The sequence below is a fragment of the Podospora pseudoanserina genome, chromosome 4 (assembly GCF_035222485.1).
Source record: "Podospora pseudoanserina strain CBS 124.78 chromosome 4, whole genome shotgun sequence".
Classification (NCBI taxonomy): domain Eukaryota; kingdom Fungi; phylum Ascomycota; class Sordariomycetes; order Sordariales; family Podosporaceae; genus Podospora; species Podospora pseudoanserina.
In genome coordinates, this window is record NC_085923.1 from 3,464,317 (window position 1) to 3,477,887 (window position 13,571).

The window sequence follows — 13,571 nt, forward strand, 5'->3', positions numbered from 1 at the left end:
GAGCAACATTGACTGGATTCTACACACAAACCTGACACTGACCGAGACCTACCTTGCCTAGCCAAACCTGAAAAACAAAAACAAAAAAAACACCAGCCCTACGCATTCTAGCCCTCAGACGCAAACCACCTACCTCAATCCCCATCGTCATCACCATCCTGAATGTAGCACCTACCTACACACTGGACAGCCAGCTTCGGTGCTTGATCATAGTACATGCCGTCCCTGGAGAAAAGCTGCGCCCTTATCGCACTCGTCGTGTTGTTGCGTGCAAGGTTGCGCAGCACCTGATCCGCATATTCATCGACGTTGGTCCTGATGAGTTCCGCCCGACCATTCAAAGCTGGCGAGTTCCTACTAAAGGGGTTGAGCAACGAGAGCGTCTCATGTTCATAGAATATATTGGCAGCCCTAAGGTTGGCAATGTACGCGCTGTTCGATGGTGCATGTCGTGGCAGGGTCAAAAGCAGTGGAACCTGGGGCGTACAATACTCTTCATCACCACCATCGGCCGCAGCAGCAAAGCGCCTCAACTCATTGATCCGTCTCGTCAGGCTGCTACCCCGTCGCGGATTCTGGCGGGAAGCGCGCCAATGTTCACTGCCGAACGAAGAAAGCCCGAGACATCTGCAAAAGAACATCTTGGCCCGTAAAGATTCGTATCCAGGAGGCCCGAACATGTCCCTCCGGCGAGCGCCTCGTTCTAGCAGAAGCCTTACCAGCCCGAGATTTGCATTCTTGACAGCTAGTGCAATAGGTGCCCAGCCACCGATGGTCTGGGCGTGGATATCCGCACCGTTGTCGAGAAGAAGGCGTGCTGCCCTAACTTGCTCGTCGAGCTGGGTGGACAGACCAAAGAAACAGGCAAAGTGAAGCGGGGTCCAACCTACCACGTCACGGGCATCGATTGCCAGGCCAGAAATCTCTGGACCGCCGAGAAACTCCACCAAAGGACGGACCCTGTCCCCCGAGGCAAACATGGACGCGAAGTGAAGTGGTGTCATGCCTTCCGAGTCTCTTCTGTCCATGTCTGCTCCCATTGCAAGCAGAGAAGTGACGAGGGTGGAAGAACCAAGGAAGCCAAACGGCAGACAGACCCAGCGGAGCGCGGTCAAATCACTGGTCCACCAGGTCGAATTGTAGTTGTTGGATAAGTCTCGGGTGTCAACGGCGGCGGAGGGTCTGCCGAACAGAGTCTCGCCATCCGTCTCGCATGCTTCGCCCATGCGTCTTAGCAGGCCAGAGGTGATTTGAAGGAAGTCTATAGCCGTGTGACCAAGCCCGTAGACAGTGGAGCAGTGTGTTATCCAGCGGTCGGTCAACTGAGTAACAGCCAGAAAAGGAGAAATCTCGCGTTGGGCGAAACTCACCATATCTAAGCCAGGCGGCTGGGACAAGCTTAGGGCGAATATCCGGAAGACCTCGGGGGTGCTATCCCTGTTATACCATGGGCACTCCTGATCGCTCGCGAGCATAGCAACTATACGTTGAGCATCACGACCAGCCCCATACTGCAACAGCAACCGCACCTTTTCTTCATCAAAAGAACAAGTGTCCCGGCCACTGGACGCTAGATATGCCATCAAGGGAGTAAGTTCACCATACAGCCCGCTCGGATATGCATCCCTTGTTATGTTGGTCGTGATCACCGGGGCGGATACATCAGGGCGCGAGTTCAAGTGGAAAATCCTCTGGCACGTACCGTACTGTCCCTTGAGCAGCGGATCAGCCCCGTGTTGCAGGAGGAGTTGGACTGTTTCTGCCGGTACGGACGACTGCATTGCAAGTCCCAAAGGAAGCTCGTGCCGTGCGTCGTACGGGTACCGGCCATAAAAGCGCCAGGACCAGCCAGTGTACAGATTGGGGTCGGCCCCGGCCTCCAAAAGGGCCTGAACAATACGGGGGTTTCCGCGCTGAAGGCTGGGTGTGTCATCCATGGTGCGGTGGAGAGGATATGAAGCTTTCAGTCGGTAGGCGTAGCAGTTGACCGAATAGCTGTCAGGAGAGTTGACGTCGGCGCCTCTCTGGCAAAGTGATCGCACCAGCAAGGCGTCGTCTATGTAGATGGCGAGCTTTAGTGGGGTGTTGAACATGCACTCGTGAAAATCGGGATCGCGGATGACCCAGGTACAGTCTACCGCGGTGCCGTGGTCGAATCGGTGGTTGACCGACGCGCCATGGGACAGGGCACGGTCGAGCGTTTCTAGGAAGCTGAAAGTGCAGGCCCATCGGAGGGAGAGGCAGTCGAACTCGGCAACGTCGCGGGAGTACAAGGCGGGAATGGCAAGGTCGGCCAAGTAGCGGCAAGTGAGGGCGAGGTGGAAGAGGTCGGCCTGGTACAGGTAGCAGAATATGAGGAGGTGCAGTTCGTGGGGGAGGCGGTTGAGCATGGACTTTGCCGGAGGCCAATGCGGGGGAGGCAAGTCGTAAGGTTGGGCACCGTTGCACCATCGATCGTACAATGTTGTGTATTCCTGCTTTCTAAGCTCGAGATACTCGGCAAGCATCGGGTTGGGACGGCCCTCGCGGAAGACCCTCATCGTCGCAGTCTCGGAAAAAGAGGAGGAGAAGGTGCCAGGTCTGAGGTTGTGTACCTGTAGAGGGGCCGTTGCCTTTTGAACCGAAGCTGTCACGCTGTGCAACCAAGTCGCCAAGACAGAGGATCGCCAAGAATGAGGACGGATGGGCGTCCTCACAACGGGACCATTGGGTGGGTATCATTGATTCTTAGACATTCTACGTACCCATGGCCCTACTTTTGCCGTATGTTTCTAGGCTTGCGCTTTTTGAAAACAACCGCTGCAACAGCCGGCTCTTCGTTGCCGAGCTCCTGTTTGACCATGGCTGGAGGCGCCTCATCTTGGACATCTTGGACATCTTGGATGGCTTCCAGAGCAGGCCCGTCCTGGCTTTCCTCCTTCTTAACGACTGGAACCTCAGGCGCACCCTCCTCCCCCTTGACTTCGCCCTTAACCTCGGCGTCCTTCTCTTTCTTGGTCTTGACAATCGTCCCACTCAGCAGCTCCTCCAACTCTTTATCCTCTTCTTCTGGCATGCTTTTCGATCCAACCCCCCACCTCTTCCGTTTCTTGAACAGCCCATTCAGCGCCTCCTCTTGTTCCTTTTCTTCTTCTGTCCTTTCTCTTTCCCTCTTGACCCCCACCGCTCTGCCCTCATCTTTGGTATCATCAGCAGTCTTATTGCCAGAATCTCCATCGTCAACGACCCTCGTAGAAGTGACGCTCCACTCCCCCACCATAGCCATATCCTTCCTCAGTTCGGTCGGGATATTCACCCCCAACTCGGCCAGCTGCTCCAGTTGTCTCTGTCGTTCAGCCTGTGATAGCTGCCCTGTTGGCGCTGGTGGTGGTGGCGCGCTGCTAGTGCTGCCGCCATGTTTCTTCGCCCCGGCGCCTCCACTCCCACTCCCTGACGCGGAAACAACTCCATTGAGCCTTTCCACCTCCCTCTTGGCCCTGTCCTTCTCTCGTTGTTCTTGCTCGGCGGATCTGTGGAGGTCGCGAAGGGAGCGCTTGATGGCGCCCTGGTGTTTGCCCGTAGACTCGTGGTTGGCGCGCTCGAGCTTGGTGTCGCGGACGTAGACGGAGCAGTGTTTGCACCAGTACTTGGGGGTTGATTTCCAGTATTCCGACATTGTGGGCGGTGTGTAGGCGTCAGCTGTGTTGATGAGGATGGTCGTCGCAGAATGTTTGATGAGTTTGATGATGGCTGACAGCCAAGCAGATGGATAATGGATGCGGCAGGCCGGAAAAGCCCCGGGGTATGGGAATCTTGGCAACGAGCAAACAGTGCACGAACCATATGGCAGCCCAAATGCTGCCCCACCACACCACTGCAGGATCCCGCATGATTACCCAACACGACAGACGCCATCATCATCGCGACATGTACGCGTCGACTTCATTCCACACCTCAGCTCCCATCGGTTTCATGTTTGACTCATCACCGAGACCGCCGATGGTGATGTCCTCGGAGTGGTGGTGTGAGCTCATGTCATATCCTACCACACGACAGTGCGCCCAGAGTTGTCGAGATATCTTTCTCCCATTGTATAAAGCTTGCCCTCCTCTCGAGAGAGCCCATCTACTTACAAAAAAGACGAAGCGTCGGAAAAAAAGATCGCCGCAGTAATGGGGAACTATGTAATTATCACCTCCCCCTGATTACGTCCCATGTATCTTGTCCCCCCATGTCATCATGAACTGCAAAAGAAATCCCGAGAACAAAGCTGGAAAGAAGAAAACGACCTCAAATTGCCACCCACCTCAAAAGTAAACACAAGTGAAATCTTCGTGTTAGCTTGCCTCCCCTAGCTTTCATCATTATCGTGCCCATGATTCCCCTTTCCCCCAGATCCCCCCGCTTTTTGATGACCCATTAAAAGGCGAGAAAACAACGCGCCTTGCCCGAAGAAAAGAAAAAGAATTAACAATGTAGAGGCGGTCAGGGTTCGTGAAAAAGATGGTCTGGTAGAGATGAGTTGCCGGTTAGGCTGGCGGTGGAAGGCGGTTAGAGAAGGCAGAAGATGCCGACGACTCCCACCAAAAGGGCGGAGGCCACTTGCAATCTGCCGGCAGAGTTGACGCCCGGAGCTCTAGTGGGGACGACGGCTGGCTCTGTGGGAACAACACCGGGGGTTTGGATGGTCTCGTTGCTCGTTGGCGGGAGAGGGCCACCAGCCGCAGAAGGCGTGGGAGTGGGCTTCTGCGTAACTTGGATCTGTCCATCCGAGAGCTGAGAGACAGGTGGGATGTTGACAGATGCGGCCGAAGAGGGAGGAACCGTCAGTGCCGCGCAGGGCGTGGTGTGGCCCTGAATCTGGCCTGTTTGATGGGATTAGTGTTTGTCAACAGAGCAAAGAGTGGCGGAGCAACTTACCATCGCCGATTTGGCAAATCGGGATTGGCACAGTGGTCGTGACAACCTGAGGCTGCCCATCCGCCAAGGGGATCACCACGGTGGTGGTGGCCATCTCGGTGCCGACTGTGTGCTGGCCATTGTCGACAACGCCGGCACCACCGCAGGGCAAAACCAGAATCTCAACTGGAGAGCATTGCTCGGCCCAGTAACGATCGTACAGGTTGTAAAAGTTGCCAGAGCGGCACTGGTACCAAACAGCGGAGTCACCCAAAGCCAAGGAGCCGTTGGGACAGTGGGAGAAACCAGCCGTGTAGATGGCACCTGCCTGGGGGGGATCGTCAAACTGAAACTGATAGTTGCTGGCGATGTAGCCAGTGCGACCGGCAGAATCGGTAATGACTCCATCGTTGAGTTCGGCAAGCAGGACACCGTTGCCAGTGCAAGCGGTGCGCTTCTATTACAACGCAACAAGCAGGTTAGTTCTGTCGCCCATTCATATGCCGACCCGACAACTAACCTTGTGTTCGATAAAGTCGCGCTTCTGGACACTACCCACATCCACGATGGCGATCTCGAATTTACCATCGATGGTGGGCTCACAGCCAGCGGCACCAGTGGCGGTCGGCGCAATCTTCTCGGTAACGCCTTGGGCCGCCACCACGGCCGGACCCAAGATGGCTGCGAGCAGGGTGATCACGTGGAACTTCATCCTTGCGATGATTCGAGTCGGGACCAGGCGAATAGAATGATCAGAAAGATGCGTCGCCTCGTTGTAGAGATTTCCTGAAGTTTGAAGTGGTGGTTTGACGCTCGGCCCTTGCGGTGGTGGTGGTGGTGGAAACGAAGGTTGGCGGTTTGGGTGTGTGTGAGGGAGGAGAAAAAGTTTGTGGGATCGAGGGAGAGGCGGAACCCAGAAAGAAATACCTCCCAAGTGGAATGGACCTCTCGATATATTGTGCTAGGTATGCTCGGCATCATCCCATGCCCCCGTACACCCCTCCGTACACCCCCGTACGTACCGTACCTCCCGGGGGGCCTCAGGTGAGGTACATTACCAGAGCTCTGTGTTGCCCTGGGATCAAAGCTGCGATGCGGGTCCTTCTGGTACCCGCATACACACAATCTGCAGCGCACATGGATAGCCGTCATGTTCCCGCCACTGGATCCCTACCGGGGTTCAGTCTGTGTCTCTACTGTGTGGCATCTGAAGAGCGGCTTGGGAACAGATTGAGATACGAGGTTGGGACGTGTTCCGCTCATCGCTTGTCAAAGGTGGCAGGGCGGGCAGGGCGGTGATGTCAGAGACATATCTGAACGGTCTCCCTAGCCGGCATTCTTAGGTCCGGGTGTCTTGGGCCACCTCCAAGCAGTGTCAGGCCCCCTTATCAGCGTGATTTGTGTGTGTTCTTGTTTTTGTTCATCATTGACCAGGAGATCAATCATCTTTTTTCTTCCGGCCAAACATCCATTGATGGTGGAGACATGGAAGCCGGGTCCCTGCCGTGGAACCTTTTGTGCTGATTGGGAGTCAAGCACCTGCAGCTGCTCCGGGGAGCTGCCCAATCTCCGGATCGGACGCCCGCCCCGTTTCAGGGAGAGCCAGGCGAACTGCCCGCCCATTGATGGTTCATACCCTTCAAGGACGGAGATATCTCCATCCATCCATCCCAGCTTGTCACTCTACACAAAGGTATCCAACGTTGCGTCCAAGAGAGGAGCGTCACATGCCCCCCGCCGGATGTCCTCCGAACAGCCATCGCGTGAGCCTCCTCGTGGAATGTTTCCGTGGGCCGAGTGGCCGACTCTGGTTTTAGAATGTCTCTGTCATTCTCTGACAGCAGGCGAGCAGCAGTTTGGCTGTGCAGTGGACCACCCCGCGGCAGTTGCGTCGATCATAACCCCACCATTCTCCACTTCTTAACGGCACTTGGAAAAATAAGCATTTCGGCAGTGGTGCAGTGGATTTGAGTGGTGGGGAATGGAAGCCTCTCAGTCTCGTTTTAGTCCGTCGCACATGACTTTGGCGCAGCTGCATATAGATTGCCCCGGGGATTAGCAGGGACATCTGTCTCCAAAGCATACGCATACGTCAAAACGCCATGCGGCCCGAGATAATTAGTTCGCCTGTCACGCCAGCAACCTTCTCGATCTTCTTCAGGCTCAGTCCTCAGATCTCGGAGCACATGGCCCAAGTCCATGAATGGAAGCTGGTACCGCCGTTATGCCAAACTCGCAAGTAACGGTTACTCGGCAGCAGGAACCAGCTACGACGTTTCACCAAATCTTGCTGATCTCGGCTTTTTGAAAGGGTGGCTGCCGACGCCTGTTGGACATCCCTCGCACCGCAGCTTTCAAAACACAGCTCAATCTTGGGACCTTACACCATGGGGCACAGGGGTCCTCTTCTCAAGAAAAGCAAGAACAGCACGTCCATTTCTCCTGTTTTTGTCCTCTCACTACAGTCAGTGTTGACAGAGTGAGGAAGCAGTTCGAAGTCGAACTTTGACATAGGCATTATCAAACCCATCGACCATGCCATGTGATATAGGTGCGCAACACACTCTCAGCAACAGCCGCACCTTCGACATGATACTCTGCAATCGACCCCTGTTCCTGACTTCCATTTCTCACGGCCGAACCGGGCCTCGGCTGCCTGCTACTCTCCCAAAGACGACAACTGGCTTCCAGCAACTGTCTCACGCCGGGAACACAGGTGTTTTGGTTCAATTTTGGTTCGCTTCCTATTCTTCCATTTCAGCCTGGACAGACATGGGATGCTTCGTGGAATTTTTGGAGGTGTCATTCAAATTTGATCTCTACCATGGACGCCCATAATTACAATAACGACCACCCCAAACGACGCATCACCCAACGTGTACCCAATATATATACCACATTACCCTCGCGTCTATTCATTCAACCATGGCAGTCCTCTTCACCATGTCTACTGCTGCGGTGGGTAATACGGATGTCCAGGAGCCTCCGCGGCCTGAGGGTACGGATGTGGCTGCTGCTGCTGCTGCTGCTGTTGCTGAGGATAGGCATAAGGCTGGGGGGTGCCCGTCGGCTGGGGCGTTTGATATTGCTGTTGATAAGGGCTTGGGGTACCTACAGGGCTCGGCTGGAAGGGAGCCTGCGGTTGTTGATATTGCTGAGGTGGCTGGGCAGTATATTGCTGTTGCTGCTGTGGTTGTTGCTGTGGTTGTTGCTGTGGTTGTTGCTGTGGTTGTTGTTGTTGTTGTTGTTGTTGTTGCTGTTGCTGGGGGGGATACTGCTGGGGAAACTGGGTCTGGGGCTGGTACTGCTGCTGGGAGTTGTAAACTGGTCCAGGAGCAGGGGCGGCCTGTTGCTGTGTGGCAAGCATCGGGGTTCCTTGGGCATTCAGCTCGGCGTCAGCAGGCTTCTTGTTCGCCTGGTGCCAAAGGCGGAATGTATGGCCATGGTACACAAGCGTGGCGATAAAGAGGAGCCTTCTTGGGCGTTAATTGAGTATCATCAAGCAACTGGAGGGGGTTACTCACCACATGAGCGCGCTCAGACCTGCGGCGCCGCTTGTCAAGCCGAGCCCCATCTGGGTCAAGACGGCACCGCGTTTCTCGAGGGCTCGCTTCACCGGATATACATCGCAAGTCTTGCTGGAGACAGCGGAACCGTCATCGCGGCAATTTGCAGTACTGACAGGCACGACGAATCGTGCCCGTCTGGCAGCAATGGAACCCAAGGCGGCGAGCCACAAAACCGCCATCAAGAAATCAAGCGACAGCACAGCCCAAATATTATACGCTTCACGCGCCCCTGACACCTTCTCGGTGATGAGAACGTAACCGATAACAATCCACGTAAAAACAACCTAGGTAGCACAGGTCAGCGCATGTCGGCCAACGCAAGCGGCTGGGTCAAGCACTCACGCAAGCGATCCCAAAGGCGAGCTCCTCAATCATCACGTCATGGATGACAGCGCCAGCCATACCCAAGATTATGAGAGAAAAGAAAACCTGGGCGCCTCTGGCCACCACAATCCACACAGGTGTGTGCTGGACATAATGCTGCTGGCTTCCGGACGGTGCAGCAACTGGCGCCGAAGCGTACTGAACTGGGGGCTTGACTTCGGACATGTTGAAGACGGGCGGGTGTCTTGAGCGATACCCAATGTGGTGTCGTTTGGACGTGGTCCAGTTGGAGATGAAGGGCCCAACAGGTGTGAAATCAAGAAAGGTCAATCAACACACAAGAAGGAAGGGGGGCCAGAAGGCTCTCGGCGGGGGGCCGTGGCTTTAAGGCAGAGGGTTACCCTTAACATCTGATAACAGAGCCGCCCCGGTGCCAACTGGAGCCAGACGAGTTCCTTTCGCGCTCCGCATTGTGCCCAAGCGCGTTCGGAAGAGTTTGCAAGGCAGACTCGAATTCAGACCAGGGTCTTTCACCGTGGGGAAGCTCCAGGCCCATGGTCGTGAGGCCCAATGGGGTAAGTTTTCTGGCCGCTTTTCGTTCAGCCGCACTTTCTTCGACGTGACACCTCCGATGGACACTTTGGTTCAGCTCCCTGCCCCGCTTGGTTGTCCACGACCAAGGGCAAGATGGGGGGAGTCCAGACCCTGCTATTGAAGGCCATCCCGGGTTTTCAGGTTCAAGAAAAAAAAAACACAACAGTAACAAAACGACATTTCCATTTACTCGATGCTTTCCAGACCAGTCTCAGCGTCCCAAAAAGCTTTGGGCATCACTCTTGTGAGCGAGCTGCCGAGCGAGGGAAGCAATATTGGTCTTGGCGACAGGGGTCGCTGCAGACACCACATTAGCCGCATATGAGACCGCTCCTCGTGCCACGCTTGGCTATCTAATTGGTGGCAACCACTCACGAAGCTGTCGAAAATAGGTTGGGTTGTTCTGCGGGAGTGGCTTTGAGATCCAGAAAGTTGGACTCGAAGAAATCATCAACTGGATGGAAGATGGAATATCCATTTGCGTTTAGAGCACCCGTCAAGAAAGCAATTCACCACTAAAACTACAACCAAGCTTTTCCCCAGCCGCTAGCATCCCAAGAAAGCAAATTCATCTTTCAATTGGAAGTCCGCCAAGTTCAGAGCCTCGTATGGTCAGCCGCTCGGAGACATCCGATCTCAGGACGCGGGGAAGTCCCTTCTTTCCCGCGCTGTGGCCGCTGCGGTCCCGAAATATCCCATCTTGTGCCACCGAACAAAAAGATCAAATTGAGTCGTCTCTGCGAATGGGGAATTTTTATGCAGCCTGTTGCCAGTCCACCAGGACCACCCTTTCGCTTCAGGCTTCTTATCGTAGATTTCCACCCACGTTTGTGAGGTTTGTGAGGTGTGGTAGCGAGAAGTTTGAAGGGGATAAAGATCGGAGCTGCAGCTCCTATTGGCTTGATATCGAGCTTCTGAGGCTTTCTTGGTGGGGGGGGAGAGGGCGGTTGCAGCGGATAGCTTAACGCCTTTTGTAACGGCTTCGGCAAAAGGTAGGAAATATGGGGTGGTGGTTAGGTATCCTGTGGGCTTTGGGGTTTGGCGTCGGCTGTGAGTCTTCGGGGATAGTAACGTTGTTTTGCTCGTGATGATGGCAAGTGAGGGGCTCTGTCGATGATGACTCCACTGGGGCCACCAGTGAGGGGAGGCTTTTTCTTCATGAATGACATCGTGGGGGTATTACCTGCTACTTGATAGGTGCATTCTCTTGTAGGATGAACAGTACTCAAGAGCATCTTTGAGAGGTCAACTGGATACAAGCCGTAGGCTTTAACCAGCAAACGCCCCACAAAGGGGCTGGATCTTCAGAACGCCTCTCAGGAACCAAATAAATATCTTTTCGGGGTTGAAGGTTAAGAACCTAAGATAACCACAGCAAGCCTTGGCCTATTTTCAGCCTTCATTCCAAACTCAACACTTTGAGCGTTCACTCCCACCGAACGCGGAGAAGTCTCAGCAAAAGGAGCCTCGACATGACTCGGATGATCTGGAGAGATAAAAGTCTGAATACTTCTGAAGTTGATCAGTGCTCTGTTGGTTTAATGGTCAACTATCTGTGTGGGCTACTGATAGCAGGGAGGAGAGACGTGTTGTTTTGTGAAGATATATACCACCCGGCCTTCCCTGTGTGGAAGGACGACGTCCTTTCGGGAAGCTCGGCCAGAATGTTTGTTTCAAATGAAATATCAAAATAATGCTACTCCGTTTGCGCTTCCACGTATTACGATTCTGGAAGATGGTTGGAACGCCCAGACAAACAAAACATCACACCATGTCTGGTATCTCAATTCCCAGAAAGACAAATCAAACAGTATCGTCTCCTAAGAAGGTAGCATACATATATATAATTCGACGGAAGCTAAGGTCATCCTCCGTAACACCCACTTCAAGACAGTCAAAACCACATTACTTTGACTGAGCCCATCCACTCTTCTTCTGCAACCACTGCTCCATCGTCATCAGACCCGAGTAATCTCTTCTCCTCGCCTCAATATCAGCTGCATACCCATCGCTCGCAAACCACGCAATCATGGTTCCCATCTCCTTCACCGCATACGTCAACGCACTGCCCAAAAACCAGTACGTGATCGGCGCAGGCTGTCCAGTAGCCTTGGTGAACGCCCTACCCAGCTGCTCAACAGTCAACTCATCACCCGCCAGCCCAACCGCCTTCCTGTTCCACTTCTCAGGATCCTCGAATGCCATGGCAGCAAAGACACCAATGTCTGCCGTGGCAATCCACTGCAACGGCTTCCCATTGTCACCCAGCCAGTTCCTCAACGCAGCCATGAAAACCTTGGTAGGGAAGCCAGGGGCAAGGTTGTCCATGAATGCCACTGGCCGCAAAATAGTCCACCCCATAGCAGCACCCGGCTTGCCCTCCTGGGCATCACGCAGGTGCGTCTCAATCTTCTGCTTGGACTGGAAATGGGGAATGGGGGTAGGGTTGTCCCACGACTTTTCATCGCCGCCTCTTTCAACACTGGAGTAGACAAAGTGCTCGACTCCTGCCTCGAGGGCGCTGTCGATGAGAGCGGTGCCCTGTTTGACTTCACTTTCGACGGTGACACCGGGACCCATGGAGACCTGCACCGAGTAAACACCCCAGATGGGCTTGTTGTCGTTTGCCCTGAGGGCCTCTTCGAAGAGGGCAGGGACATTGTCAAGATCACCTTTGACAAGCTTGATGTTGGGGCCGCGGGAGACCAACCGCTTGGCAGAGGCGGAATCTGGATGGCGGGTGACGGCAAGGATAGTGAAAGGGGAGGAACCGGAGGCATCACGGTCAACGAGGGCGTCGATGACGGCTCCGCCTTGCTTGCCGGTTGCGCCGGTGATGAGGAGAGCTTTGGACATGTTGGCGGGTGGATGTTCAGACGACCAGGGGGAGAAAGGCTTTAGAGTGCAGCTGCAGGCTGGTGGTAGGATATTTGAGGAGTGGTTATGCAGCGGTTGGGATGGCTATCTGAACCCCGCAGTCGAATGTTTTGGGTCGAAAGGGTTGAATGACGCGTGCAGACGTCACCGGCTGGATTTGAACGGGACTCGCTGCTGTCCCTATGTTGGAAGAGACGAGACGGGCAGATGCAAATACTTAACAAGATCCAGGGGCGAGAGACAATTAAAGTTGGGTCGAGTGCCTTGAAATACAAGCCATCGCAGCTTGCTTGCTCGCTAGGTGCGCATCGTCTTAGTTCTTGGTGCCGAGCCGGCCGGTGCTTTGTCACCCATCGCGGGAGTCGAAAGCAGCCGCGAAAGCAACTCTTTGCCTGCCCGTTGCTCGCATTTGTCATCCCTTAGGTAGTCTACGCCGTCATCACCCATAGCCGCGAGAGGTCCGGACTGACTCGATCCAATTTTGGAACAACGGGTGCAGCAAATGACGAAATGAACTCAGGATGGCATCGTTCTCTCGAACATGTCTCGTCGCGGTGGCAACGGGAGCGCGTGTTTCAGGACTGGAAAGAAGTATCGCGCGCAGAAGCAAGAATAATTAATAGAATAGCATTGTGATGGGGAAGGGAATGAAAGACTGATAATAGACGATATCCCCAACATCTGATTGCCATTACAGTGCCATCTTCGACATCACCGCCATCCATACCACATACACCCCATCAACAATAACGTGAATCGAAACAGTCAACCAAAATGTCTTCCTCCCGCCTCCACACCATTCACGCCCTCCTCGACGGCTACTCTTCCCTCTCCGTCGACAAGATGACCGAGCGTCTCTCCAACGACTTCACCCATCACGTCCTCCCCGCCAGCCTTGACATGCCCCTCCGAAACAGAGACGAGTTCGCCCACCACGCCGGCGAGATCTTTTCCATCTTTCACACCTTCCACATGGTCCCTCTCACCATGTTTGAGGACGACAGGCAAAACATGGTCGTCATCAACGCCAGAATGGAGGGCATCCTCAAGAACGGCGCCGAGTGGGTCAACGAGTGCGTCCTGATGGTGCGTCTATCGAGGGACGGCCAGCAGGTCGTGGCCATCGAGGAGTTTGTCGATAGCTTCAAGGCCGTGGAGATGAAGAAGAGACATGCGCCCACGATGGATGTCCGCAGCACCGATATGGCTGGCAGCGCCAAGGAGGCCTTGTTTAGAAGTGTGGCTTTGTCTACTTGAGTTTCTTCTTGCAGCGCATCTTCTTCCTTCAATTCAATCGTGGGGGACTTTGTTTGCTGGAGTCTGATGAGC

At 54.5% G+C, this 13,571-nt stretch overlaps 7 protein-coding genes across 7 annotated transcripts; 2 read left to right on the forward strand and 5 right to left on the reverse strand.

The window, feature by feature from the left end:
- Positions 1–134: 134 nt before the first annotated feature.
- Positions 135–2,540, reverse strand: QC764_405380 (uncharacterized protein; the record flags this gene model as incomplete). Its single annotated transcript, XM_062946833.1, has 1 exon — positions 135–2,540. One exon carries the CDS (start codon positions 2,538–2,540, stop codon positions 135–137), a length of 2,406 nt encoding a protein of 801 aa, XP_062800903.1.
- Positions 2,541–2,752: 212 nt separating this feature from the next.
- QC764_405370 (uncharacterized protein) lies at positions 2,753–3,897 on the reverse strand (the record flags this gene model as incomplete). Its single annotated transcript, XM_062946832.1, is given in 2 exon segments — positions 2,753–3,831; positions 3,843–3,897. The coding sequence occupies 2 exon segments, from the start codon at positions 3,895–3,897 to the stop codon at positions 2,753–2,755; spliced, it is 1,134 nt and encodes a 377-aa protein (XP_062800904.1).
- A 143-nt stretch (positions 3,898–4,040) lies between these two features.
- Positions 4,041–5,590, reverse strand: QC764_405360 (uncharacterized protein; the record flags this gene model as incomplete). Its single annotated transcript, XM_062946831.1, has 3 exons — positions 4,041–4,844; positions 4,900–5,335; positions 5,399–5,590. The coding sequence occupies 3 exons, from the start codon at positions 5,588–5,590 to the stop codon at positions 4,531–4,533; spliced, it is 942 nt and encodes a 313-aa protein (XP_062800905.1). The 3' UTR covers positions 4,041–4,530.
- A 2,235-nt stretch (positions 5,591–7,825) lies between these two features.
- On the reverse strand, positions 7,826–9,541 carry QC764_405350 (uncharacterized protein; the record flags this gene model as incomplete). Its single annotated transcript, XM_062946830.1, has 3 exons — positions 8,790–9,541; positions 8,403–8,731; positions 7,826–8,351 (listed from the first exon to the last, which is right to left on the reverse strand). The coding sequence occupies exons 1-3, from the start codon at positions 8,994–8,996 to the stop codon at positions 7,826–7,828; spliced, it is 1,062 nt and encodes a 353-aa protein (XP_062800906.1). The 5' UTR covers positions 8,997–9,541.
- Positions 9,542–10,837: 1,296 nt separating this feature from the next.
- On the forward strand, positions 10,838–11,059 carry QC764_405340 (uncharacterized protein; the record flags this gene model as incomplete). Its single annotated transcript, XM_062946829.1, has 1 exon — positions 10,838–11,059. One exon carries the CDS (start codon positions 10,838–10,840, stop codon positions 11,057–11,059), a length of 222 nt encoding a protein of 73 aa, XP_062800907.1.
- Positions 11,060–11,270: 211 nt separating this feature from the next.
- QC764_405330 (uncharacterized protein) lies at positions 11,271–12,221 on the reverse strand (the record flags this gene model as incomplete). Its single annotated transcript, XM_062946828.1, has 1 exon — positions 11,271–12,221. One exon carries the CDS (start codon positions 12,219–12,221, stop codon positions 11,271–11,273), a length of 951 nt encoding a protein of 316 aa, XP_062800908.1.
- Positions 12,222–13,016: 795 nt separating this feature from the next.
- QC764_405325 (uncharacterized protein) lies at positions 13,017–13,499 on the forward strand (the record flags this gene model as incomplete). The annotated part of the gene is made up of 1 exon (XM_062946827.1): positions 13,017–13,499. One exon carries the CDS (start codon positions 13,017–13,019, stop codon positions 13,497–13,499), a length of 483 nt encoding a protein of 160 aa, XP_062800909.1.
- Between the last annotated feature and the right edge of the window lie 72 nt (positions 13,500–13,571).